Source organism: Anopheles ziemanni, chromosome 3 (assembly GCF_943734765.1).
Source record: "Anopheles ziemanni chromosome 3, idAnoZiCoDA_A2_x.2, whole genome shotgun sequence".
Taxonomy (NCBI): Eukaryota; Metazoa; Arthropoda; class Insecta; order Diptera; family Culicidae; genus Anopheles; species Anopheles ziemanni.
The window spans coordinates 92,826,939-92,854,584 of NC_080706.1; the positions used below are offsets into that span (position 1 = coordinate 92,826,939).

The 27,646-nt window shown below is 45.1% G+C and overlaps 2 protein-coding genes across 2 annotated transcripts in view; one reads left to right on the forward strand and one right to left on the reverse strand.

Moving 5' to 3' along the window:
* The window catches only part of LOC131286692 (paired mesoderm homeobox protein 2B-like), a 41,085-nt gene that overhangs the window by 13,028 nt on the left and 411 nt on the right, over positions 1-27,646 (reverse strand). The window contains exon 2 of the mRNA XM_058315682.1: positions 7,747-7,943. Coding sequence (XP_058171665.1) covers positions 7,747-7,943 — 197 coding nt within the window. The remainder of the gene's footprint in view (positions 1-7,746; positions 7,944-27,646) is intronic.
* Positions 21,365-26,929, forward strand: LOC131288829 (sodium-independent sulfate anion transporter-like). The gene is made up of 5 exons (XM_058318007.1): positions 21,365-21,441; positions 24,723-24,874; positions 24,947-25,185; positions 25,258-26,038; positions 26,136-26,929. The coding sequence occupies exons 1-5, from the start codon at positions 21,365-21,367 to the stop codon at positions 26,927-26,929; spliced, it is 2,043 nt and encodes a 680-aa protein (XP_058173990.1).

A 27,646-nucleotide genomic window follows, 5' to 3' on the forward strand; every position in this document is an offset into this window, starting at 1 on the left:
AAAACCCGAGCAGAAAAGGCAAAAAGGGTGGAGCTAATTGAGATTGGATTGGAAAAATGCGCTATCACGAAGGTACGGAGCGACGTTGAAACAAGTGAAAATTGTGAAAATTAGACGAAAAATATTGATAACGAGTTTTGCGTAAATCATACAAAAGTGCGCGTTACAAGAAGCGCCAATTGAAGGAAGGAAAAATTTTGCAATGTGAGCATATTTTACAATGGCAGCATATTAGTTTTTGTTTTAACAAAATGCTCGAGTGACTCTTACGCTTTTTTATCAAATTCTTTAAATTTTTAAACAAATACATAAAGACAAATGGCCTAGGAATTCCATGCTACGATTTATATGTTTTAAATTTTTCAATTCTCTTTTGGTTGTGTATGTTAAAACTCCCAAAATATTTTTAATTTAGAAACTCATCTACGCATCACAGAATAACGCGCATCCAAAATCGAATGCTTCGAGCATCAAAATCAACCTTTCTTTCTTCCAATTTCAAACACATGGTCACCACAACTAAGACCTCGACAAACCAACCAACCGCGGCCACACGATTCGCACTCTGCAAAGAGTTGACCGAACGAATTCCACTGATTGTACAGTTGTTTGCGTTGCACCATATTTGGTCTTTCGAAAAAGGGCAGCATTCGAACGGTTCTTGTTTACCAATTTTCCGACCAAAGTCGCCGAACGCGAATCATTAACGGCGCAAAGGGACCACATTTTTCGCTCGTCCGTAGAGGATAGGTGAATTTCTTCTTTTGTTGGTCCTTCGTCCTTTTCTCCTGAACGAACCATCTCGTATCGTTTCATTTGCGATCGATTTCGTTTTCCACCGGAAGGTATCGCAGTCGCTTACACTTCAATCAATTATTCATTCGATTAGCAACCAAGAGGTAGGGTGTCTTTGGCAAAAATTGTCCCTTATGGGATCGTTTTTAGTTGCAATTTTTTTTACGAAACAGTCGTTGAGCTGAAGGTTTTTTCAGTTTTGTTTACCACTGATTAAATAATTAATAAAAATCTCTAAAAATCCAACCGAGATCTAAATTGCACCACAGATAAATTGGAACCTGTTTAGAATTCTTTACATGCTTCATTTTGCTTTAGATTCCTTCTTTTCTCTTGTTTTACGCTTCTTCTTGGTGGCTATCTAGTCCGTGCTGTCTTATCTGGTTGCTTTACAAAACATATAACTAAGTAAATTGTAAGGAAAATTCATCAACAACATATCATAAATAGAGTAAGCGAACAAACAAAACCTAATGTAATAAAATAAAACAAAATGAAAATCAAACAACATAATTCTTTTTACCAAAAACCAACCTTAAAATTATCTTTCTTTTCAATCGAAGAGAGCGTTTAAAGTAAAACGTATGTAATGTATGCACACTCGGTCACTTTAAACATTAAATGAACGTATTTTCCCCACATCGTGTCGGCCTCCACTTATGAAATCCTTTTTTACTTGACTCTGTTTTCTCCACCACCTTCCAATTATTTCCCCATTCCTCCTCCCCATTTACTATTTCCATTTGATTCACATTCCTCGGCAGAACGTGTCCTCCAACGAGGGGCGTGAATTTTCTTTCTCCCCCTCCCCCCTCCCCTCTCACCGACGACCAACGAAGGAAACCAACGTTGTGTGCTACTTTGTTGTGGTGCACGTCTTGTGCGTTCCGTTTTTCGCGCACGAGCAGGGAAAAACCGGACCGGGTAGCCGACCCGTAACCCGTGTTTTGCCGTCAGTGTCAGTGGATTGCCGCTGTGATGAATTAAATTGTTTCAAAGTTTTGACATCCCCGAAGCGAACGTGGCCTCCTTCGCCATCATCCCCCTTCGGCACCGGTTTCCTTCCCGAGAAACATGAGGGTGTGTCCGTGTGCGTAGTACGATTCCCTTCCCTACCCTGACGTTGTGTTATTTTTCCTTCGGTTTTTTCTACCCTCAAACCATCTTGGAGAAAGGAATCTGAGGCGCTTTTCTCCGGCTACTACGTCCGTGTACCACATGTGCGGGAGGGAAAAGTAGCTTCTCTTAGCATCGTTTCGCTTTCTTTTTCCCATCGTCATCTCATTTAATTTTCACGTGTATTTTTTCTCCCGTTGTTGTATTGCTTTTTACCATCACCTTTTTACGCCTTCGTTACTGACTGGCTCACTTCGTGGAAGCAAAACGTCCGGCAGAGGTGTGGAAATGAAACATCCGGTTCGTTCCGGCCAAACTAACGGGACAATCCAAATCCTCGACCATTGGTTCATTTTTCTAGACGGTTTCTTCTCAATATCGTTCCTTTTTCTCTCCAGGCGCTTCCTTTACGCATCCTTCTTATGGCCAGCATTTTTTGCGCGATTAATCAATCAGCAAAAACAAAATGGCCTCACCCAGAGCTATCTTCATGCGTAGTCGGCGCTGAATAAGGTTTTTTTCTTCAATGTTTTCATTTTATAAAAAAGATTTGAGAGCCAGGTTGATGAGAAAAAAGAACCTACTACGATGCTTCACTTCGTTTTCCCGGAGCTGATCATTAGTCAATATGGGAAGAAAAATGAAACGTCATCTGCGTCATTTGGAAGAGGACAATTTATATCCTCGCACTTGCACGCGCTGAAGCAACAAAAAGAAAACTGAAACACATGCGTTCAATGAATCATTTTAATTCTTTAGAGTGCTCCAGGAAGGGCTGAAGGAAAATAACTACGACCGGTTTTAATGACATTTCAGTATCGATGACTAACAGTTCATCAGCAACCGATCATGGGTCACCAAGTCTCGAACAGCGTTGCAATGATACAATTCCATGTACTTAATAACCCCCGAGTTTGGGTGACAACCTAATCAGCTCAATCTGGGGTTGAAATGTTCGCCGGAAAACCCTATCGAAATCTATAGCTTCCGGGCATTTTTGCAAGTGCTGATTTGTTCCTCTTTGCAACCTCACCCTCTGAACCGATGGTCTTTCTTCGGGGGTTAATAGAAAACGCTTAAACAATCCCGCTTCCCTCGGGTCACCCCAAGCAAAATAACCCAGCTAAAAGCCCGATAGGCGTTTAATGGCCCTCCAGAGTAGCTTCCCCTTGAAAATGCAAGTTCAAAACGGGTCGTAAACGAAACACCCGCACCAGAGTAAGGACATGTTTGTGCCATCACACACCACAGATGTGTGATGAATTTTAATTCAATCACCTCGGCGGAACGAACCGCAAGAAAAACGAAGGAAAGCCCGATCTGTCTGTTTCCCAGCTGGTTACAACAAAGAGGGTGATGTTTGCTGTTTGCTGAAAACCAGGAGGATCATCAATGGGAGGATTTGTTATCGGTGCATCAGTGGAAAGTGAGATGTTTAGGGGTGTTTATTCGAAAAGAATTTTCGCTTGTATCCTTGGTTTTGAAACGATTTGGTTTCATTTGGGAAATAGTATTTAATCCGTAGAGGTCTAAATAAGTGTTTAGTGAACATATTCATAATACTATAATTCAGAAATGTTACAATTTAAATAATTTAGAAAAAGTCAACAACAGAACGAATAAAAAATTAAATGAAAAATGAAAATATTTAACACTTTAAAGACAATGAGAAATGACATAACACGCATCTTCACTACAACTTTCCGAACAGAAAAATAGAAACTTAAATTTATTAAAAATTAGTACGTAGTTTAAAACAAAATAAAACAAAACCGAAAGCTACTACCAATATTCCAAAAATATTTCAATATAAAGAAAAAAATAAAGAATATGTTTGAAATTAATTAACTACTTATATTGATCTACTCTTCTGTTTCTGTTTGTTATTTTCTCTTTCACCACTTAACTAACCTTCCCAGACAGAAATATTCCACAATCACGTCCAGCCTAGCGGTAATTGACAGACTAATCAAATGCAAACGCTCCACGGCCTGACCGTTTCCGCGGACCTCCAACCCTGCCCTATCCACTCACCATCAACGATTCTATTCCGACGTCAAAACGGACGGGCCAACGTGTTTTGACACTAATTACGGAAACCGGGAGATTTCGGACACATCCATCGAGCCAGACGCGATCTCTGATTGACGGTCCGAACGTCATACTTTGTATTTGTCGTGGCGACATCGCTCCGGGGAGTTGCCGGGAGTGTGTTGGAAAATTATACCCGATAGCCAACGCGACGGAGGGTAGGATTTTTGATATTTCAACAATCGAAATCGAATTTAATGAGTCTGCAACTGGTGGCGCGGCCCCGAGGCGGTAGCCGGTTTTCCCACCAACCAACCACCGTCGGGATGAGTCCCAACAGCGTTCCTCCCGATGCCACGGTTCCCAAAAGACCGGAAAGAATGTGTGAAAAGTGGTGAGTGGTTTTAAAATATCGACTTTGACAGCTGAAAAATGTGTCCGGATTTTTTTGCCTGCTGAGGGAATTCCATCAGGACAGGAAGCAGGAAAAAACAAAAAAAAAAAAGAACACCACAAACGAATGAAATATACATGGCGGGCAACGATTTTCATTAGCAAAATGCATTTCACATTTTTGGGGCTTACTTTGGAATGCCATGTTCGCATAAGAGAAGAAACATTTGGTGGATGAAATTTCGCATTTTCGCTATTTCCCTTCCATTTTGGAGCTTCTCTTTGCGTTCGGTTCGGTTCGCTGTGAAACGATGCACGAAATTTTTAATATCAATAATCACTACCTCAGCAACTTCCGCTCGTCAACTTTCCCCGAGCACTCAGTTGGGAAAATTCCATCCGAATGAATGTCCCTGTCGTGTTGACAAACAATAACATCCAATTGATTATTAACACGCGGCACTATTGTACTTCCCACGGCAGGAGACTCAATCCGAGGTTCGCTGACCGCTGGCCGGAAAATTTCGACTTCCCCCACCGGTGATCCCGTTTTCACGGCAAAACGACAACATTCCGATCCGATCGGAGAGTGCGTGTCTGTGAGTTTCGCGCGCGCGCGCGAGGGTATAATGCACGATAATTGAATTGGAGTTTCCAATTAAATTTTCCCGATCGAAGCGAACCTGGGATCGAACGGGGGCTTGGCCAAATTGGATCGATCAACACTTTGACAGCCACTCGCTCGAGCCCCGCTGGAGGACCTGATTTGAATGTGCGCTGTCAGGTTGACTTTCTCGAGCGAACCGTCAAGCACGGAAGTCAGCTCGCCTTGGTGGAAAACTGTCGAGGGAGGCTGGAAAATCGCTTAACTGAAATGGAATTGTTTACGCAACAAGCCAAGCCAAGCCAAGCCAAGTGACTGTCAACACTGATGTAATAGTATGTAAATTATCTCTTTCCATTGAGAGATTCGGAACGAGCCGCTTCCCGGAATCGGAAAAGCGAGATAATGTGGTCCCCGGAACACCTTCCATCTTGAACCGGTAGTCCTCGGCACTAAATTGAAAACAATATTGATGGAATGTAATTAAAGAAAACATACACTGTAATTCAATCATAACAAATTCTTGGCCCTTCTAGTTCCAATGCGTTTGGTAAAGGTGGTTGAAACGGGTTTCTGCGGAACTGACGATTCGTTTATCGATTTGTGTTCCGAACACTAGCGTGTAATGAGTAGATTTTCCTCTACTAACGAACGATGTTTCCCACGGTACATGTTATTTTCCTTTGCCTAAACTTATGTCAGAAAAAGACTAGAATTACGCTCCATTCAGGAGAGTTTCCTAGGAAGTTAAACTGGCCGTCCCTGTGACATCTATTTCTGGCCACTTCACACGCTCATATCGGGTTACAAATCATGCCCCGTTCCGGCCCACAAATCCCTCCGCCAACCGCGTGCCGACCGGTCGGCCGGAAAAATCAATTTGCTACACTTGTTTTACAACTTCCTCCCCTTGCCCGAAACGCTTTATCACGCTCTCTTATCTCTTACCCTCGAGCTGATTCGTTCCAAACATTCAAGGAATTTCACGCCTTTCGAAACCCGGCACCAGGCCGAACCGGAGGGTTGATCAATCCTCATGTGCACAATTAGATGCACTCGATAAAAGAGTGGAGGAAGGGGCGGTGCGTAACGAAACAGGTCCTTTCAGGTCACGTGTGTCACGATGAGTGCACATTTGACATCTTGATCGGCAATTTCTCACCGAGGGCCGAGGTGGCCCTTTTTCTGCCATTCGGAAGGCGAAGGCTCACCCCGCTTTTCCACCGCCCGGAAATGAGTGTTTGATTGAGTCGTCCGAGGGAAAAGGGAAGAGGACGGAATGGGAAACGATTCTCATCACACGACACCCAATAATCCATCATTTCTTTTCCTACTCCCTTGATTTTTTCCTGGCCCGACGTTGTTGGCCGGGCTTTTCGGGACTTCAGGAGTTTACCTTTTTTCCTCCCGAAAATAGCAAAGAGACAAAGGTGACCTACTGGAATAGGGATAGACCGACGGAGGTTGGGGTCCATTGTCTCCAGATTGAACCGACGTTGTTTGTTGGAGGCCAATCCATCTTCCGAAACGAAAACCGTCCGACGTCGAACGCAGAGGCGTGGTGGAAGGTGATAAATTTATGGCCGACTCGTAATCGGAAGGCATGTGTCAAGCTGCCGGAGCGATGCCAGGACATGCGTGCGTCCCTCGGCAGGAGCTTCGATGTTACCTAGCAACTAAGTGAGCAGGCCTACTTTGGGAGCCCCATTTTCCTCCACCCGGGAAGGCGGTGTTTTCACGTGCCGAGAAGAAAGAAGTCTTACCGCCTATGAAATATTAAGCAAGGCACGTGTCATAAATAATGGACGTTATCTACTCGCCTTTTTCTTTCTCGCTGCAAAGACCAGCAAGAAGATGCTACCGGTAATAAAGAAGGAAGATTTTTTTAACCTTTCCTGTGTTTCTGTGTACATTTTTCTTGTATTTTTTTTCTAAGCAAGCTCAAGTAATTTGAAAAGCATTCACCTGATAACAAGAAAACCACGAAAGGAAGGCACAAAAGGGACACGTTTTAATCAATCAACCAACAAGTTTGATTGTGTGAATGTTTTCATGCCGAATTTGTGAACCTCAAACCTTTAATGCACCATATAAGTTTAGTTGATTTCTTAAAACTGTAATATTTGTACATTAAATGTTGCTATTCTTTTTAAAAACAGAACTCATCGAAATAAAGCCGTCTCTTATATTTAAAGGTTCGCTGATGAAATACTTTTCCCTAACTGATTCAAAACAAAATGGCTTGCAGTGACAAACCCCGAACTAATTGGTATTGGTTGAATTGGTTTTATAATTGAACTTTTTCGATATCAATTTGAAAGCTCAATGCTACGAAGCTAGAATATGATTAGATTGATTTCAAAGTGGGACGGAATTTACTTTTAACACTCTGACGTCCGAATACACGCATAGGTGTAATGAACCCGTATCTGTTTTCATCCGCTCACATCATTTTGGTGTGCCGTCAACGCTGTCACCAGAAAAACATCACAGACTACTGGATGTAAACAAATATCAAATGGAAAGTAAACAAATTGCACAGAGCGCGTTTCTGTTCGTACGTAATTACGAATAAAGATTGAAAAAGAATGTGGTAATACTATTACAGAACACAACAAGAAAGTTCATGATAAAATAAAAATTTGTGTCTGCAGTTTTTTTATCATTATCAGAGCTGCTTTTAAATTTAAAGCTTTTAAAAATAAAATCTTTCATGTCAGAATATTCCTAGCTGGAACAGCACTAAGTCCAGACTAATACAAACAGAAAACTACAATATCAAACCAATTCCAATTCGCATAACTCACCTGAACGCGCGCCTCCGTCAGATCGATTTTCATCGCTATCTCCTCCCGGGTGTAGATGTCCGGGTAGTGTGTCTCCTGGAACGCCCGCTCGAGCTCCTTCAGCTGGGCCGAGGTGAAGGTCGTTCGTATCCGGCGCTGCTTGCGCTTCTCGGCGAGGACGGAGTCGTGTCCGGCGTACACTTTGTACGGCAGGCCGGCTGCGTTGAAAAGGAGAAGGAGAAGAAGGAGGAGAAAACACACAAGTCCATTAGAAATTAGAAAGGAAAGCTTCCCTCTGGGAAGGGCCCATCCATGCACTACGTGAGCTTTATTTCCTTCCACGAACCTCCCAAAACCAGGGCTAGCATGAACATCAAATTAAAACGCAACGACTCCATTCATTAGTGCTAATTAATTGAAATTAGGTGAAGATTTTTATATCGGTAGTAAAATTATTTACAACCCGACCCGAGCCCGCGGCCGGCTCGACAGTAACCTCGACATCTCACATGCGCAACTTCAGCTGTTAAAACGTCTGCCCTCCATGACTCCCCACCCGAGGGAGGTAAAATAAAAAGATGATGGCGTTATAAGCTGCGCTTTAATCTGGTCCCCCGGTTTTTTTTCTAGTCGTCCCTTTTTTGATGGTGGTCGTAATGAAAGCAAGGCTCGAGACTACTTAATGCAGCGAGCGTTAAGATATCTCACGACTACATCGAAACAAGTCCCCGAAGAACTCGGTTCCGGTGGAGGGGTAAAATTTAGCCCATAATCGTTAGCTACCCAAATGAGAGAGGGCCTGAGCAAAGGCCTGACTGAGCGAGCGAGATGGCTATCGGTTGTCCTCATTCTGCCGCCAAAAATGGGAAAAACCAACCCCAGATCGTAAAAGAGGGAGCAATGCGCGCCGGCAAATGCGCGGCAGTAAGGCACGGGGCAGAACGTACGCCATGTCGTCGTTTATCTTCTGCTCCAATGAGTAATGGCCGTAAGCGGTTCCGGAGACTTCGTACTGGAAAAGAGCACCGATCCTGGCGGTTGTCCTTTCGGCAGAAACATAAAGACGTCTGCACGTGCTTATCCTTCTCTCGTGGCTCATATTTAATCGTACCTCCCTCTTTCTTACTCATTCTCCGCTGGTTCAGCTTCTATTTCTCCCACTGCTTATCACCGTGTCACACACTCTCTCACATTCTGTTTGTTTGTGTATCTCCATTTTGCTTGATTTTAATGTCTCCAATTCTCCGATTCGTTCTCATCGTTGTTTTGGATTTTTCATTATTTATTTACTTGTGTGCCATCGTTTCTTTTCGCCACTGGCATTGGTGTTGGTGTTTGTCTACGTTGAATGAGAAACGATTTTTCGATTTGTTTACGAGTTTATGTGTCACCGTTTTCAACGTTACTTTAAAGCGAAGTCCATTTATCTCAAGTATTGAAAAGATGCTTTTATCCAAGAAGTTAGTGTGATAGTAGTGGTATTAAAAATCGATAAATATGCCGTACGATGTAGCATTGAATTTTATGTAAAGCAGATTTACTTAAATCTACGAAGAATGACAAGTTCAATGCAAGTAAAGTTATAAAACACAAAGATAGTGCAGAAAACTCATTTGTTCTCTTTAAAATACTTGCCACACTTCATACGTCTCGCACGAACAAATAGAAACTAGAAACTCGTTGTTTAACTTACTGATAAAATGTTCCCGATTCCCGAAAACCACTAACCACACGCTTCGTTCACTTCTTGATTCCTTTCGGGTTTTAAGTGGTCGCCTGGAGAGAGCGGATGGATTTTGTTCCCGATCGCAAAAGAAAATTAAACATGGAAGCACCAAAATGGCACGGTTGTGCTTGGTTGTGGAGCGTTGAAACAAGCGTCATTCCGTCTGGCAGTTTTGTGAACTGCTGCTGCTGGACGCCATCACCATTCAACGCTCACACACCCACACACCGACACACGCTTTAACGCTCACGATCGTCCTGTCAAATAGAAGGATATTTGCATTAGCGAAACGAGCGCCCTCGGTTGTATTCTCAAACGAGCTTAACCGCTTTCTTTCTATTGATTTTTCAACAGGTTTCCCTCTCGTAGCCCGGTTTTGCGGTTGAGAGTTTTATCTTTCCACCGATAGAGCTTCTTCTTCCACTTTCAGACCTCAGCTTCAGCATTCGAGAGGTGTCTGGTGTGAATCTGGAAGGGATCTGAAACTGTTTCGTGCCCGAAGGATCAATGTTTGAGCAAAGGATATTCCGGGCACGATTTACGATTGAAAGATTTCTACCCACGGCTGCCTTTTTCAGGTGCTGCAGCTTGCGGTTTACCGAAGCAATGAGTGTTCAATCGGGTTTGCGATGAAATCTTTTCCTTTCCGTTCATTTGAAACCAGAATACTCAGTTTGGTTTCGGTTTTTTGCTTACTCTATTTTGGGTGCAGTAAGTTCTTTGAGGTTTTGTCCAATTTTTATTTTTTTATTGTCTTATTTTATAACCCCTTCTTTAGGATAAATTTTGTATGTTTTATTTGTAAACGGTTTCATTGACTTATAATAAAACTCTTTTTTTATATTTCACCAGAAATTCCTACCCTTCAGAATACTCAGTTTCGTTTCGGTTTTGTTCTCTATTTTGGGTGCAGGTGTAGTATTATTAAACCCTTAGAGTTTTTATCTTATTTTTACTTTTTTTATTACCTTTTTTATAACCCCTTCTTTAGAATATATCTGTTATGTTTTGTTTATAAACGGTTTCATTGACTTATAATAAAACTCTTCTTTTAATATTTCACCCAAAATTCCTACCCATCCCCCATAAAACACCAGGCGCCTCCATGCTCCCCACGGAGCTGTCCACCAGGCGCCTCCATCCTTTTCCATTATTATGGTCTCATTTACGCGCTCGCTTCAAGCATCTGCCCGCTCGGTTGGAAACGTTTACTCTCTTCTTAAAGACGCGCGGCTACTTTTTTTTCCTACCCCGAGCTTGATTTATGCATATTGGCCAAAGCGATTTTTTGCGCGACTCACTCCCCGTTCGTTCCACTATTGTTCACTCCAACACGGTACTCTCACCATCGTGCTGCTGCGTGTAGTATGTTTTGTTTACTTTGCTTAGCTAGCTTTTCCCCGAAGACACGAGGGAAACACACGACCGGCTTCCCTCGAGAGACCGACGAACGGTTTTTTTTTTCACCCCGCCCTTCATCAAGCGGCCGAAAACATCGGCCACCGACGAGACAATTGGCAATGCTCGGGCAGGCGGAAATTTCAATGCAAACAAGCTAATTTTCGACCATGGGCCTACGGGTTGCGCACGGACGTGCGAAGGATCATCCGAAGGCCGTCGGTGTCGGACACACTCGGCGGCAAACCGGCAGAAACGTTGGGCGCTGCTGCCCGAAAGTCGATGTATATTTGATGAGAAACGTGGGCTTGATTATGTGAAACCTGCCGTGCGGGATGGGTAAGAGAGAAAAAAAGAAAAAAAGTCAGCAAGCGAACGCCGCCCCTAAGGACGGATGGAATCTTAGGCGTAGGCTCGGAAGCCGAAACGGAACGGTGGGTAAAGCGATGGGTAAATATTTAGCCACTGCCACCTTCCGGCGATGATGCTTTTCGGGGCTACCTCTACTCTTGCGATCCTTCAAAGCACCCACCGTCAAGGACCAAACCGTGGCTTGGTGTGGAACGTTTGGAACTAGCAAACATGTTGGTTCGGCTTTAGTTGGTGGGCCAAAGAACTCACATTGCAAGCGTGGGTTCGCTGGTGGAAGCTATCTTTTATTTTATCCAACTGAAATAGACACAATGGTGTGGGGGTGCATTTTTTTTTTTCATTTGTCGTGAAGTCGACTGATCAACTCTTGTAGAATTTGTATAACAACAACCAACAATTCACATGGTCTGATACCCAAATCAATTTTCTCTTGCAACACTCAACATTAAGAGAAAATTCTAATGAAAAATCCATCTTTTTGAACGATATAGAACAATTTTTCAATTACTTAAAGAGAGGAGAGGAAGAAGAGGAATTCAATAAGTTCCCTTCATTATAACAGCTACAGCGCCACACATCACAAAATTCAAAATATTTAAACAAGTTAAATGAAAACTACAACTGAATAAATGATCTTTAATAACTGTTTTGTTCGAAACTGCGTCTTGAAACTATCGCTCCTAGTTTCCTCTAATTCCTACGTTTTGTTTTATTTTCAAAAATGGTAAACGCAAGAGAGTGCTACGATACAGAAAAAACTTAATCTAGCCTGCTGCGTTGGTAAAAAATTTCACCCTTGAAACGCAGTCAAGCAACGCCTACTCGAATCTACTCGTTACAAATTTACACAATTCAAACTAGCCGTTCCGTTCTGATCAATAACTATTTTTACTTTAGAAAGCTTTAGAAAAGATCAATCATTCTTGAATCCTCTTTAAAGAAGTCCCTCCGGAGAAATATCTTCGAACTATTTTCCAGTTCATCAAATTTCGAAGTCGGTCTTGGAAAATGACCCGCCGGATTTCCAAAAGGATGCCTCAATGTCATCCTTCACATTACGAAGGAGGAAAATCCAACAACGTTCCGGTGGAGCAACGATCTAAACTGACAGGGCGTTTCTTGTGCGTTATGGATTATGGTCAATCGGTACTAATCTGCCAGCTTGAGTTCGCAGGGAGGGCATCGGATAGTTTTTCCAAACCCCGTTTTTCTCCTTTCTCCAACGATGAAGAAATATTGGACTCGTGCAGAGAAAGATGAAGACGCACACTGTCCATCCGGTTCAATTACTGTGCCAATCTCTCAAACCCCCGGAGCAACTACGCACCACATCTTGATGCATCCCGGGTGGAAAGGCGAAAGGAGTATGTGGTAGTTTTTTTGCACCCTTCATCGGAACTTTCTTCCCTTCCCTTCGCGAAGACGGGAATCGCGCTTCGGTGGAGGATAAAAATATTTGGTCCCCGTGTCCATTTGTTTCTTCTGCTCCAGCGGAACGATTAGGGACGGCCCGACGACGACGACGATTGCCCCGACGTTACCGATCCTCCATCATAAACAATAAACTCTCGTGCAAAGCTCTCTCTTTCAAGAACCATGAAAAACTACCCCCGATGACGACGTGCTCGATTAAAGATACGAAGCGAAGCGAAGGGGCCGAAAGTGAAGGCGCTTGTTTGTACTTCCGTTTTCGTTGTCCTTGCATGAGAAACCCGTGATATCCATCATGCAAAATGCATACAGCACATCACAGAATACGTGATGAAATCTCGGCAGCACAAATAGCATCCGTTTCGGTACATTTATTTACGCCCCACTCGCACACACGCGCGCGCGGTTTTCCACAAAACATGGCCATCATTCGGCAAGGATTTTCGCCACCACAAACGACCAAAGGAGCAGCGATTTGTTGTCGACGGCACCAGAAGAAACGGAGGTGATTTCTTATGACGCCACGAGATGAAGGCTCAGATGGGCAGCGAAGCGTTGATAGTGAAGACAAATGTTACTCGGAGCGAAAAGCGGTGGAATGAAACATTCACAGAATAAAATGGGATTGTTTTCAACACACAAACCAACAATTCTAACTGTCTACCATCGGTAACAATTGTCGAAAGTATTGCAAGTAGTGCGTTGAGTTTAGTCGAGAAAACATGATCGATTAACACAAAGTCGGTAGTTTTTAGTTCGATGACTCTTCAATTTGTTGAAGGTTCGAAATCAATCAACTAAACACAATATAACTAAAACGATTTCCCCATAGTATCTTTAACCCTTTCAGGACCATAAGCCACAATATTTTGGCTATTTGGGGTGTAAAATTAGAGAATATCACCAGAAAAACCTAGCAGTCTGGCTAGGTTTTTTGTTAAATTTCATGGGAAATATTTTTCCCTATGAACCATAAAAGTAAAAAATGAAGAGAATAGTGATGAAATCGGAATGTTTTTATTTGCTGTCCAATACAAATTACATGTTAAAAATTCTAAAAACAAAATCATAGCCATTTCTAATAAAACATAATAAATTCATCAAGTCTAATAAACTTCCCAAATACTAAATTGTTGTTGTTGGTTGAACGAACGAATGGTTTGGTTTTGGAGCAATAAATTTTGATAGTTATTTTTTGTTTATTCGTTCAGCAAGACATTTGCCATCTTTGACATAATGTTTTCTTTGATATTCGTTTCAAAAGTATCGTTTTGATAATAGTTGAATAAACAGTAACGAGTTTCATAGATGGGAAAAATATTTCCCTTGGTCGTGAAAGGGTTAAAGATGATTTAAAAATCAATAGCTCTTCATCATGTTTAAATCCCACCAGCAGTTGGAAAATTTGTGAGAGTGTATCGAAAAATCGAGTAAAATTAAAGTTCTACTGACGCTGAACTTCCCTTATGACAATCGTTTTTTAATTTTCCCATGCACGTCAGCTTCCCCGTGTAATTACATTTTCACAGCGTCACCACAATGACGCATAATTAACATGATTTAATACTCCCAGCTGACGATTGGAAAAGACAGCATTGATGGATCATGTGAGTGGAAAATAAAACTCAACCACCCGGTGATAAATCTTTACTCCTCCATTGAAAACACACACCGGAAATCAGTTGCAACTGAAAACTGTAAAAAAGGGCATACTTCCGACCGACTCTCCGGGTCAGCATGGGGGGGTAAATCCGTGCCGTGAAATATGATATCCGATTAAATGGCTACTAATTGCCGGCGTAATCCAATTTGCAAAATCATTCTCAATTATCAACAATTACCGGCGGCGGCAATCGAGTTAAGCCAGATTTGAATCTTAAAATCCGCCCCGTTCCGCTGGGCTGCTGAATTTATAATGACCTCCTCGTGAGTGTGTGCGGTACTCGGGAAACCAGCCCGGTTGGTCCGGCCGCTGGCATGTAGTATGTGTGGGCTCGTATGCATCCTTGTGCTGTAGCCAAAACCGCACAACAATTGGCAATCGGATGAAGAGCTCGTACCCCTTTTTCGAAAGCGGACTTTGGATAAAGACACAAACCACCACCGGCTTATCTGGACCCCACGAACCATAAAAGGGGGTACAAGAAATCTTTCAAAAGAAGCTAGACTCCACTGGAGCAAGAGAAACAAAGGCGGAAGGTGGGGATAGTTTGTTCTGCAGAAGGTTGGTTTCCTTCCCTTTCGGGGAGAGACTTTTCAATTTCGACCTTTCCAGCAATCCCCAAAGAATTTCCACATCGCAGACGAAAACTGACAACCGGATGGAGCTGGGTTGGGTTGGAAGAAAAACCACACACATACACTCATACCAGTAGGTTTGCAAGCCCCTCCGGGATACCTCGAGCTGTGGTGGCTTATGGTGAATAGAATTATGGTCTAGGAATGTTAATTTATTATTACACTACCAATTACGGGAGCATCAGTGATAATCATCGTCACGTCCGGGGGGGCAAGGGAAAGGAAGGGGCTAAGGACAAAACCAACGCTCGACCACATGAGCGAGGTCTCTACGGCTACGGTGTGTGTGTGTGTGTGTGCTTTTGTGACAAACAACCGAGTCCTTGCTAGAGGTTCTCCCAACTTTAGAGAACACTCTTGCCTAAAGGGAAAGGACGCGTAATGGAACCCGCGTTAGTTCTGCCTTGTTCTGGCCGGTTGTGGTGGTATGTGTGCTTCAAGGAGCACGCGTGAACGCTCCCATCGCCGAAGGAAGACGTGAGGGAATTATTTATGAGAGACTATAGTCCTCCATGCTCCTGGCGAAGGTAACGGAGAGTTTCTACGCGTGAGGCGAATACCCGAAAGCCACTAAAGCTAAAGATTCTCCAGCCACCAAGATGCTTGCCGGACACAACGGACAGCAGGGGGGGGGGGGAGGATGCGTGCGTGTAATGTAAATTTAGTGCCTATAACATTAACGCTATTAGAGCGCCGTTTTAGAGAGCTAATGTGGTTTAATTGCGGCCTCCCCGAAAGCCAACGCCTGGTGGTGGCAGCCAAGAAAGGCTCGTCCCAAACCGTGTTTAGGACCAATGCGAGGATTGCATGCCAAGCGTAGAAGGACGGCTAGCTCGAACGAACGACGGGCAGGCCAATTAGTGGCCGATATTTATCGTCTTGTTGTGGCCGTCGGAGTCGGAGAGGATTGTAAGTCACGTGTGCGTTACTTGAGAACGGAAGGACAAGCGCTTTCCCGGCGGACGGCACACCTTCTCACAAGTGGCTTTAAATCACGCCCGAAACCAAAACCAATAAACTTTGCATCCCGAGGTCCGCAAATGCTTTACGTATCCCCGGCCCGGCAGTCACACACACACACACGAAGACGTGCCGCTTCGCTTTCCGGTTCATCACCTCCCCCGGTGTGGTGGGCTTGACCCCGGTGACTTAATTGGCCACCGGCACGGAAAACTTTCCCCCGGATGTGTGGCCGATTAGTTACGATAATGGGTCTTGTGGTCTTTGGTTTTATGTCCACCTGGTCCACCTTCCGCCAGCCAGCAAAGATTTGTTGTCTCGATGGAGTGTGTTTTACTCTTCCGCAATCTCGTAGAATGTGTAATCTAGTAACACATCCGTTGCATACTTGATTGCGCGGAGCGATCGAAGGAATCAGTTAAAATTGTTTGTGTTGAAGAGGCAATCACAGTAGCCTTATTGTTTTATCCTTAAGAAGTTAGTCTTGATCGAGCAGCGGTTAAAAACAGTCAGCTAATAAAAGAGATTTCACGTTCACTAATTCAACTTACATTTCACGTCCACAATTTCAACTAATTGTTCATTTTATTTACACTGTTAACGCTTATGCCCTTATTAGACGAGGATTTTATCTGTCATCTTTGCCCAGACTTTGACTATCAAAGTAGGCTCTGGCAGAGCGTTTTATATAAAAATGATGTCCGTTCGTGTAATAACGCAAAAGTTCCACAAAATGGGTTTATTATTTGATCATTTTCATGTTTGAATTTAGCGTATTGTTCATCCTAGTGTAATTAACAAAATCTGTTGCAAACAACAGAGCAAAAAGTAAACAAATCGCCACTTTGACATATAAATTCCAGTCAAAGGGAAAACGGAACCGGTCGTGCCCGATTCTGATTTTGAGGAAAGAATGTATCTGTCAAACGCGCGCAGAAAACTTCTGGAAAAATATAACATATACATTCCTCGTCTAATAAGGGTATTAAGAGGAATAAATAAATACCATAACATTCCAACACATGAAGCAAAAGGTCGGTATTACATAACATTGTGTAGCGAAAGAATGTTATAAAACAATTTAGATTGTCAAGCACTAAAATCAGTCTCAATCATACGTTTTGCGATAGCGAAATAGCGCCTGATGGTATGCAATCCTTAGCGCATGTCACAAACTTCATCAACACTAAGCTTCGCAAGCAAAACACACTGATCGAAGATAATGAGCCACGGCGGTCATAATCTGGCTGTTTGACGATCGTAAGGCAGCATGCATATGGCGAATAACCGTGCCATAAAACTGAGCCTACAAACATATTGCGTAGACAAAATATCCACAAATAAATCGATGATCAAAACGATGATTACTTCATCGGGCGACAATTGACAGCCGATTCGATTGTTTCGCCTCGTTTAGATTTACCTTATCAACCGAATGGGTTGGTTTCTTCTAGAATATCTACCGCCCAGTCATCAGTTCGGAATGGCAGGCCATAAATTTGACCTGATTCGTCCTATCACAATCCTATCAGCGATCGGCTGCATCGTTTTTTTGCAAACCGACTATTAGCCAAGGGAATGAGAGATATAGAGCTGGATTGGAATAAAATGGCAAACTCAATAAACCTACCGTAAATCTATTTTCAACCTGCTGGTTTACGACTCCTTTATTCGATCTGCCGGCAACGATAGCCTTCAATTGGTCATTCAACCTGCGGTTGAAGGTTAGGTAGTGATAATCTACCCCAAATCTCGATGCAAACCAACCTCAATCTAGGAAACCTTCAGTAATGACCATTTGCGCACCTTTGCGAGATTTTTACAAAAAGGAAAATCGTGCGCCAACAAACCGCGGCGTTATCGTATGGCAATGGAGTTTATGATCGTGTTTTTATCACCGCATAGGACTCATCCTTGCCCTAGTGACAGGTAGGTTGCACTGACGTTTGCTCCAACGAACGACGATGTATCTAACTTTGCCGAGAAACGAGGGAAACAAAACGACTAAAACATCGCTCGGATGTTAGCCAAGTCGTAATCGGCGTCGTCACACACTGATAGCGGAGCTTCCCGTGCAAAATCTTCCCAAATGTGGTAGAGGAGGGGGAGAAGTTATCAAAGGTGGCCACGAGCCCCTCACTCCTCGCTCCGGTAAACACAGCACCCGAGGAATAGCTCGGACGAGCTTTCTTGAGGAAGGTCTCTTGTTTTGCCCGACTTGACGACCGCACTTTATCATGACGCACACCGCAGGCGACAGATTGTCAACAAACGCGCGGAAGATTTATGTCTGTATGAATATTTGGTTGTTTTGATGGTCTCCTCTGCTACGTACGCCAAACGTAATGCAATGCGGAACCGTTTACAACTCGTGTTGACTCGCGTGCGAAATGTCATTATCAAATGTCTTCCCCCGTTTCGCCGTTCCTCGCCCATCGTCCACTGTCCGGTTCCGGTACCACTTAAACGGTAAACTTCAATTGTCAATTAGCAAATTCGATATCTCTGTTACCCTCGCTCACCCCCCACCGCTTCCGCGTTCTCCTGGTAAAGTTTCCCGATGAGTTATGGCACCGATAAGTAGACAACGACACGTCAATTTAACATGTCGATAACAAAATCACAAATGCTCGGTAGCTCGCGGTTGAACAACTTGCTCGTATACGTCCGTGTTGGAAATCGAACTACTCTAGACGTCCTCAGTGTGCCGCCGAAGGTACTCACAGATAAATGGCCAAGGAATTGCGCGAGATACTTGATGAATGCGTCGTGGAAACGCGACTTTCCACGCGGTCTCGCGAGCACACAAGTCTCCTTGTGTGTGTGTAGGTGGGTGTAAATACTCGGGGGAGGAATGGCATGATAAACGTGACCGCTTGTTCATCCTCCCGAGAGCGACCACCACGCGGGAGAGCGTGAATGAACTCGGCTTCTATAAGCTTCTTCGAGGCGCGTCCACGAGAGGAAACAACTGTCGCTCCTTCAAACAAACGGACCAGGTGGCCACTTGAATTGTTTTATTTCTTGTTTCAACCGGCGCGGAAAAGCCCCATCCACAAGCCGGTGTGAGCACCATCGCAAGAAAAGAAGCCGTCCGGGAGGATCGATTAAAATTTGCCTTCCGTCGACCGGGTCAGTTCAGTAAACCGTTGGCGCACGGTACGGGCGGATCGTCCTCTTTTCTGGCCGTTTGCGGTTGAACCGGTGATAGAACAAGCGGGAGTGATTTAAGGAAAGCCCAAGGAAGTGAACTTGATTTTACAGGGCGTGCCGGCATTTTTACTTTGGTGTTCTCGATTCTAGTAGTTTCCTTTCCAAAGACTTTGAGTGAAATTCTGTGAGTTACCTGGAACGAAAAAGGACCTTCAATGTCGTAAGTATACTCTTTATATTCTCTCAGCCTTACCTAGTCTATATGCGTTCGCCGGTTAAGTGGACATCAATGGACCTAGATTTGGTTCCTCATCCACACCATTTTGCTGACCTAGTGGTCTAATTGAGTGTCGACCGGAGCCACTTCTTGGCAACCTTCGGACTCCACCGGGCATGTCCATCGCTTCCTAGGCAGCGCGAACTATTTGTAAACTGCACACGCAACCCGCAAACTACACCCTACGCCGGAATGTTGACGGAAAGGCTTAGGCCAGCCATCTCGACGATGGGAAATTACAATGCAAACACTCTTATCGGTCCACGGCTCTTGAGGTGGAATTTTAAAGTAAACCGCACCGCACTCATGTCTTACATCCTTGAGCTATTAAGAATCAGCGGTGGGAGATGCTGACTGACACTTGTCCTCGGAGACACCTCATTTGGGGTGGGAGCAAACTAAGGCAAGGGGTTTTCCTTGTTCTCACCTTGTTGTTGTTGGTGGTGGAAAGTGAAAAAATCACCGAATCGAAGAATCTGCACGCGGACGATCCCACTCGGTTTCTGAGAATCGATTATAATGGCAAAGCCAAAATGAACGACGGGTGGAAAATGAAAGCAGAAACATCGAGCAGACATCAGAAGGAAATTCTATTTCTGAGCGGTTTGCAATTTTTCTTTGATATTTGAGAAACCAAATGAGAAAAAGAGGCTTTGACAGCTAAATACACACCCGTTACTTTTTTAAATAATGGTTTGCAGCAGGTTTTATGACAACTTTAAAACCTTTAGTTCTTCGTCAATACAATTGATTTTCCATTTATGATCCCATACAAAGCCTTGTAATGCACGAAGATTATCATAATCTTTACGAACCATGTTATGACGCGGAAAATACACACCCTTTCCAGGGTTCCAGGGCAAAGAACAACAAAAAGAAAATTCGCAACAGCTTCTATCAAGGAACCTCCCGCTTTACAACCCTTATCCTGGGCGTTCGGTATAAGTGGGCAATTAAAAATGTCTACGATTTGTTGTCGCGACTAGATTTGGTTTGCAGCGACAAAGCACAGGTGCTATATGGAAGGAGATTGAATCCATTTAATGGTGATCCGCCAGCACCGATACGCCCTCTCGACGGGGGCACGTGCGTACAATAGGGAATATGGTGGCGCAGACTTTATGGACAGATTCGAAACACACACACACGGTCTCAGTCGGCCGACTGCGAATGTATGATTTTTATCTGAAAGGTGTCATAAAAGACGTGCGCCATCGCATGGACAACTCCCAACTGTAGTCTACCTGTATATTGCGAATCTGGTAGGACATAAATCAATGTGCAGCGTACGTCATCGGATTGTGTTCTGTCGTCTTGAACCGGTTGACAAGTCCGGTCGATAGCATCGATAAGACGTAATACTGCATGTTGCTGCAATTTGCAGAAGGAACGATTTCTGTTATCACATTGCAAAGGCAATTGCAAACTGAGCTTTACATCGATTTCAAATTTTTGCGATAAACCCAGGAGAAATGTCCAATGTGGAGTACGTTAGCACCGGATCGGAAGCGTAACCAGAGACCGGTAACGTACGGAATACTTAAAACATGAGTGACCACTTAACTACTTCTTCAACCCGCAGAAGCAAAACAAACCCCACCATAGGCGGATGAGCCGGTGACAGCTGACGCAAAAGCTAACCTCTCATTTAGTTGTTGATAGCGTCAAGCGTGGGGTGTCCGCGCCAAGTACTAGGAAATACTAAAGCATACGGCTTGGTAGGTTTGGTAGTTGACAGTCATCCAACAACTTGGATGTGTCTGTAGCGCGCACGTTTCTGGCATTTATTTACCTACATAGTCCGGGTCGGGTGAAGTACATTCCCATCTTCGGTTGGCGAGCTTCTTATGTGCACTATATACCGCCTGCGATGAAGGCGACCAGTATCGAAGATCGTTAGTCGATCGGTAGCCATCGGTAGGGCAGGATAAACCAGTCCGTGGTGCTGCAGATGATCCGTTCAGTAGTAGATCAAGCGAAGAATTAGCGACCACTGAACATCACGATCAATCGCGCGATCCAACATGGCGGCTAATCGTGGCCCGCCAGAACCCGGGAGCAGCAGCACGTTTAGCCTATCCGTTCCTCGTATACAGATTAGGTAAGATTCGTGTAGATAGTCCACCGCCCCCCGAGAGATACGTACGCGCACCACCTGTGTGCACCCATATCGCGTGACAACAACCATAACACGCGACGCGTTGTTCGAGAAAAATCCAATTACCCACAAATTATGCTCACTCGCGAGTGACTAAGGTGCGCAAATTTGGGCAATCTAAATGGTGCCCCTGCCTGCCCTGGGAACAGCCAGTCGCCAGAGTAAAAAATGGTACAAAGCAAACCAATTAAGAATTGCTTTTGATAAGATTGTTGTACTTACATTTTATGGCACCCGAACTACCTGGGGATGTTCCCTTTGGAGAACTCTGGCTCTCTGATTTCTCCTGGCCCGCTCTTCATTATCTTTACCTCAAGCTGCCGAATTGCCCTGTTTATTTGTTTGTGGCCGTATTTGTGTTTGTGTGTGTTGACTTTCCTTCACATCTTTGTTTGGTGTCACAGGTAAACAGATAACAACATTAGAGGGCAGTGCAAATAACAAACAGGTGCAATTTGCACATCCTCCGAAAAAGGCCAATTAAAAGACAATAATTGCCAATTGCTGGAGGCAGGTCCCGCTGAAGCCGGGGAACCGGGCATCCTTCCCGCGAGTTATCGGAGTCTCGTGAAGCGGTATCTCGTTGTCAACGGACCGTGGCTGGCTACCCGGTTGTTAACATGACACACTTGTCAAACTGGCGATCTCTGGAACATCGGCGCTCTGTCGTTGTTGGTGATTTGTGTTGCTATTTTTGCAACGCACCTTTTTTATTTTTGTTTATTACCCACGCTCAATGATGGCGTTATCGTGACTGCAATTGACAACCGGTACCAGATATTGTCATTGTCATTCTGCACCGACAGATTACTGCACTTGCAACGCAAAGTGAAGGTAAAAGAGGTTTATGTGGCGGTGCGCTATCTACTCCCAAACCAAGGGCCAAAGAAAATTGGGAACATCATTTCCCCTTACCTGTCGTGTGGGGTTTGTTTTATTTTTATATGAGCACAGGCTCGCGTAATCAGCGTCTTGCGGACAATGGACGCCTGGTCAGCTGAGTTTTACTGCTTTTGCAAAATCGAAAAAAAACAAAACAAGCAGTTCGGCATCAAAACCCAAAACGTCTCGAGGCAGGGCGAGTAGTACATACGACGACCGAGTTCCCGAAATAGACCGGTTCCCCAAATTCTCGCGTTCTCGCGTTCATGAACTTCGTATGGTTCGTTCGTTTCGGCAAGTCAAGACTCGAGCACATCTCACGGTCGACACGTTGCGATGTCATCCCCAAATGGGTTGTGGATCATTTGCCTACGGAGGTACTTCCGCCTATACGGACGGACGCGGATGAACGCACTCTCACTGCCAAACATGCGTCATGTGGACATCATGCTACCCATCAGGACTTCTAACTCTAAGACGCACCTTTATGTCAATAAACAAAATGGGGGGAAAAGGGGGAAAATACATTCCAAATGTAATAAACGATATGTCCGGTGTCAATGGAGGAATTTGCTGTCAAACTTGCTGTTTTAAACCCTTTACGAAAAAGCAACCTGAACCTCTCTATGACACCTATGAATAGAGGCTTGGCAAGGATTTTCACGGTCAAAATCACGGCCGTTCGTTGCACCGCACGTGCTGCTGCCTAGACCAGCTGCTGCGAGCCTCCGACCGTACACAAAACTTTTTGGCAGCCGGCCCTGGTCGCGGACGGATAATTATCTCTTGCCGCAACCGGGTCTAGTATATCTTCTATGAAAAATGCTAATTAATCATTCCCACCCTACTAACGGAGAGTGATCCGGTTAGTACCTCTCCTCATGGCAGAGATTGTGGTGGACAATGGTGCACTATCTACGGATCATTACCCGGCATGTGGCAATGCTATTGTGCGAGTTTAAGCTTCCCCGCGGCCACAAGTGATTACGGTTGGACTTAACTTTGTGTTGACTACCCCCGCCCGAGGCGTATGGGCGCGCGCTGTTTATCCTTCCAGACGCGCGAATTTATGAGACATAGACAAAACCACATTTCTTATCACTTACGCTTACGCGTACTTCTATGCTAACGAAACGTGACCACCTTCCCAAAAACGGGCAGGAAGAAAGGTAAGGTAGGCCACTGCAGCTGTATGATTTACCACATACCCGGCATTTACGCTCGTGTCTGGTTCCGACTTAAAGTTTGATGACGTCCAAACCGAGCCAAACTCGTCCAACGTAACCAAATCTGACGACAATGTGCGCATTCTCATCCGTATGTTTACTTTTACTTTCGTTAGTTTGTCTGAATCCCTTAGCCGTCCGGTCGGGTTGAGAACACTTTTTGTTTAGAAAACATACAAACTTTTTTTCCGTACGGGAAACCAAATGCCACATGACCTATTTTCCCTCCGCCAAGCGACTTTTTAAAAACCCCAACAAGCCGTTACGTCAGCTGATTCTAGCTGATTAGAACATCATCCTTTAGCAGCAGTACGCATAGATACTGCTTTGCGGCCTATACCAATGACCTATGAAATGCAGACGGTGGAACACAGGAGAAAAAGGGGGCCAATCATACTCGCAAAAATGTTAATTTTAGCACCACACTAACACCGCTCAGTGTTACCAGTGCTGTACGTCACCATTACTTTAATGGCCGGAAAGACCGCTTCTTCGGTTGGCCGTTTGGTGCTAGGAAGGAAAACAATGAAACCTGCCTTTGGGTCTCGTTTTTTCGTCTGTTGTTCTCATCTATCCACGCTTGTTCCCATTAAAGGTACCATTGCTAGGCTCTGGTTCTAACAAGACCTGCCTTGTCTTGTGTTCCAAGCCGGTTTACACCAGTTAGCTTCCTCATAAAGGGGACGTTCTAGGTCTGGCAGATGCCAGATTACGTGTGTAACAGCAACAATTACAAGGAAAGCAGGCAGGAAAAGGCAACATTCTGCACCCCTCAGCATATAACCTGCCAAAGTATCGTATGAATCATACGCTACGCATTCCTTACTCCATTGAAAACCTGACTCCACCAAGCCAGCGGACATCAGCACCATTCAAGAATTGGCGTACTTGCAAAAACTTACTACGCAGCGTTTAGCGCTGAGGGTGCGACCTTGATGCAGGCACCCCACCAACGGTGTCCGATGAGTCAGATTCACACACGCCAATTGACACCCATCATGGGACGTCCAAGCGCAAGTGACGGAAGTGATGGAACGTGAAAAACAACACCCGATCCGGGTGTACCTCTTCCAACCTAGGAGACCTAAACCCAGAACTCGTGTTTTTTATTTGCAGACGATCGTCGAGCGATACGCAGCTGGACAAGGTGCAGATCCAGTCCGCCTCGGTGTACAACATTCACGGACTCAGCGGTTCGCAGCATTCCCTCAGCGTGCCACCGATACACAAGGATGTAGTTGGGTACCGGGGAAGCAACGAGTTTATCTGTAAGTCCCCACCGAACCGGCAGATGGTTGGTTGTCGGTGCTGACAACTCTCTTTTTTCCCTTGCTCGATAGTGACGGATGACAAACAGTCGACGATGGATCAGATCAAATCGATCGGACCGTGGATGCGGCGCAAGTGCAAGAACGTTTGCCGCCGAAAGATTCTCTACAAGCGCGTACCCATACTGAACTGGCTGCCGAAGTATACGACTGACGATGCGGTGGGTGACCTGGTGGCTGGTATTACCGTTGGTTTGACCGTAATCCCTCAGGCACTTGCCTACAGTAACATCGCGGGACTACCGGCTGCTGTAAGTCCAAGGAACAGAATGTAAACACATCGCCGTTGGTCTACAATCGTAACCCTCTCTCTCCCTTTACAGTATGGTCTTTATGGTTCGTTCGTCGGTTGCTTCGTGTACATCCTGCTCGGATCCTGCAAGGACGTACCGATGGGACCCACAGCCATCGCGTCCCTTCTTACCTTTCAAGCGTGCGACGGTGTGTGGCAACGAGCCGTCCTGCTCTGCTTCCTCAGCGGTCTCATCGAGCTTCTCATGGGCCTGTTCGGGTTGGGCTTCCTCATCGACTTCGTGTCCGGTCCGGTCAGCTCCGGGTTCACCTCCGCCGTCTCGCTGATTATTCTCAGCTCCCAGGTGAAGGATCTGCTCGGAATCGTCGCCAAAGGCAACACCTTCATCGAACAGTGGTCATCCATAATAGACGACATCCACAACACGCAACTCGGGGACGCCGTGATGGGCTTTACCTGTATCATCGTGCTGCTGCTGATGAGACTTCTGCCGCGCATCAAATTTGGCCCTCCGGAAGCGTGTGATCAAAGCGTTATGCAACGGATCATCAACAAATCGCTGTGGCTCATCGGAACGGCCCGCAACGCCATCATCGTTATTGTCTGCGGTGGTATCGGTGCGGCGTTCTACGAGAATGGAAAGGAACCGTTCCGGATGATCGGTGATGTGCCGAGCGGTCTTCCGAGCGTTCAGGCTCCGCCATTCTCCGTTCCCGAGGTGGTCAATGCCACTGGCGCGGTTGTGCAGGAGTACGAAAGCTTCGGAGATATGCTGCAAAACTTGGGCTCGATGTTGATCGTTATCCCACTGATTGCTCTGTTGGAAAATATTGCCATTTGCAAGGCTTTCGGTAAGTGTCACATCAAAGTCAGCTCTGATGTTGATTTCGTTGGAGTTCATGGACTCCTGTGATGAACATTCTCGTGAACTTTTCTTTATTTCTCTAGCTGATGGAAAGCCAGTCGATGCAACCCAGGAACTTATCGCCATCGGTGTGTCCAACATTGCCAACTCCTTCGTCCAGGGATATCCCGGTACGGGAGCACTTTCCCGTGGCGCTGTTAACAACGCCAGTGGCGTACGCACCCCCTTCGGTGGACTCTACACCGGCCTTCTGGTGATCTTCGCGTTGCTCTTCTTCACGCCCTACTTCTTCTACATCCCTCGGGCGGCACTGGCGGCCATCATCATCGCGGCCGTCATCTTCATGATTGAGGTGCGTGTCGTCAAACCGATGTGGCGCAGCAAGAAGACGGACCTAATCCCCGGCCTGGCCACCTTTGTCGCCTGCCTCGCTCTACCGCTGGAGTACGGCATTCTGGTTGGCATTGGGTTGAACATCCTGTTTATCCTTTACCACGCGGCACGTCCGAAAATCCACATGGACCAAGCGGTAACCCCGTGCGGTGTGAAGTATCTCATGCTGACGCCCGACCGGTGCCTGATCTTCCCCTCGGTCGACTACGTGCGCAACCTGATCAACAAGCACGGCCTCAAAAGCCAGATCCCGGTGGTGATCGACTGTACGCACATCTACGGTGCCGACTTTACCGCGGCCCAGGTTATCGATACGCTCATTAAAGACTTCAAGAGCCGCAACCAGTTGCTGCTGTTCCTGAACCTTAAGCCCTCGGTCGGCAACGTGTTCGAGGGGGCCGATCTCGAGTATCGCGTGTTCTACGACTTCGAGCAGCTGGACAAAGCTATCCGCGAGTGCCGCCGAAAGAGTATCGGAGCTTGAGAGCTAGGGCTGAACATTTGCGGTTTGCAGTGGTAACAACGGGAGCGTGAACGAAAGACGAAACGAACCACTACAACAACAGCAGCAAAAGACACAAGTGATCTGTACATTTTAGCATTAAAGACAACCATTATACTACCAAAAGCGCCTTCCGCTATCTGCCGACGGCGACCGAGATGGCAGCTAAAGTATCTGCACGTGAGCATGTTCCTGTCGAATGTGACGTTTTGGGAGACCATACTGGAATTGGTCCACTGGAAGCCAGGCCCCATCGTCACGTGCCTGTATGTGTGTGTGATTTTTGTACGAAGAATAGTCGAGTGGATGTTATGTCACTCGCAAAGACAATCTAGTTTATAAGCGTTTGTTTGTCAGCACAGACGGTACAGGTAATAAAATGCCTTTAACTTATAGTGATGCAATAAGGATCCAAGAACCTATCGGCTTTATGTTTATGACTACTTGACAAGCGTATTTATTAGTGTAGACGTCTCGCTTTGAAAACTTATCTACCGTAGTGCCCACAATGAGGAACTTTTTCTGGATGCAAAACGGAGTAGGCGTTTAAGATTCTTCGTTGATGTGCAAAATTGAAATAAAATCCCAGGCAAAAACATGTATGAAAGATTCCTTCTTTGAAACGTCAAGGTATGTTCCCATCGACTGCACACGAACACAAGCCAGCGATAAATCGATGACCTATTTGGGTGCTCCATC

Bases quoted from the DNA above. Each gene is read 5' to 3' on its own strand.
- LOC131288829 (XM_058318007.1), top strand. From the start codon at position 21,365: ATGGCGGCTAATCGTGGCCCGCCAGAACCCGGGAGCAGCAGCACGTTT. The intron at 21,442-24,722 runs GTAAGATTCGTG...TTTTATTTGCAG, and splicing joins GTTCCTCGTATACAGATTAG to ACGATCGTCGAGCGATACGC. The intron at 26,039-26,135 runs GTAAGTGTCACA...TTATTTCTCTAG, and splicing joins TGCCATTTGCAAGGCTTTCG to CTGATGGAAAGCCAGTCGAT.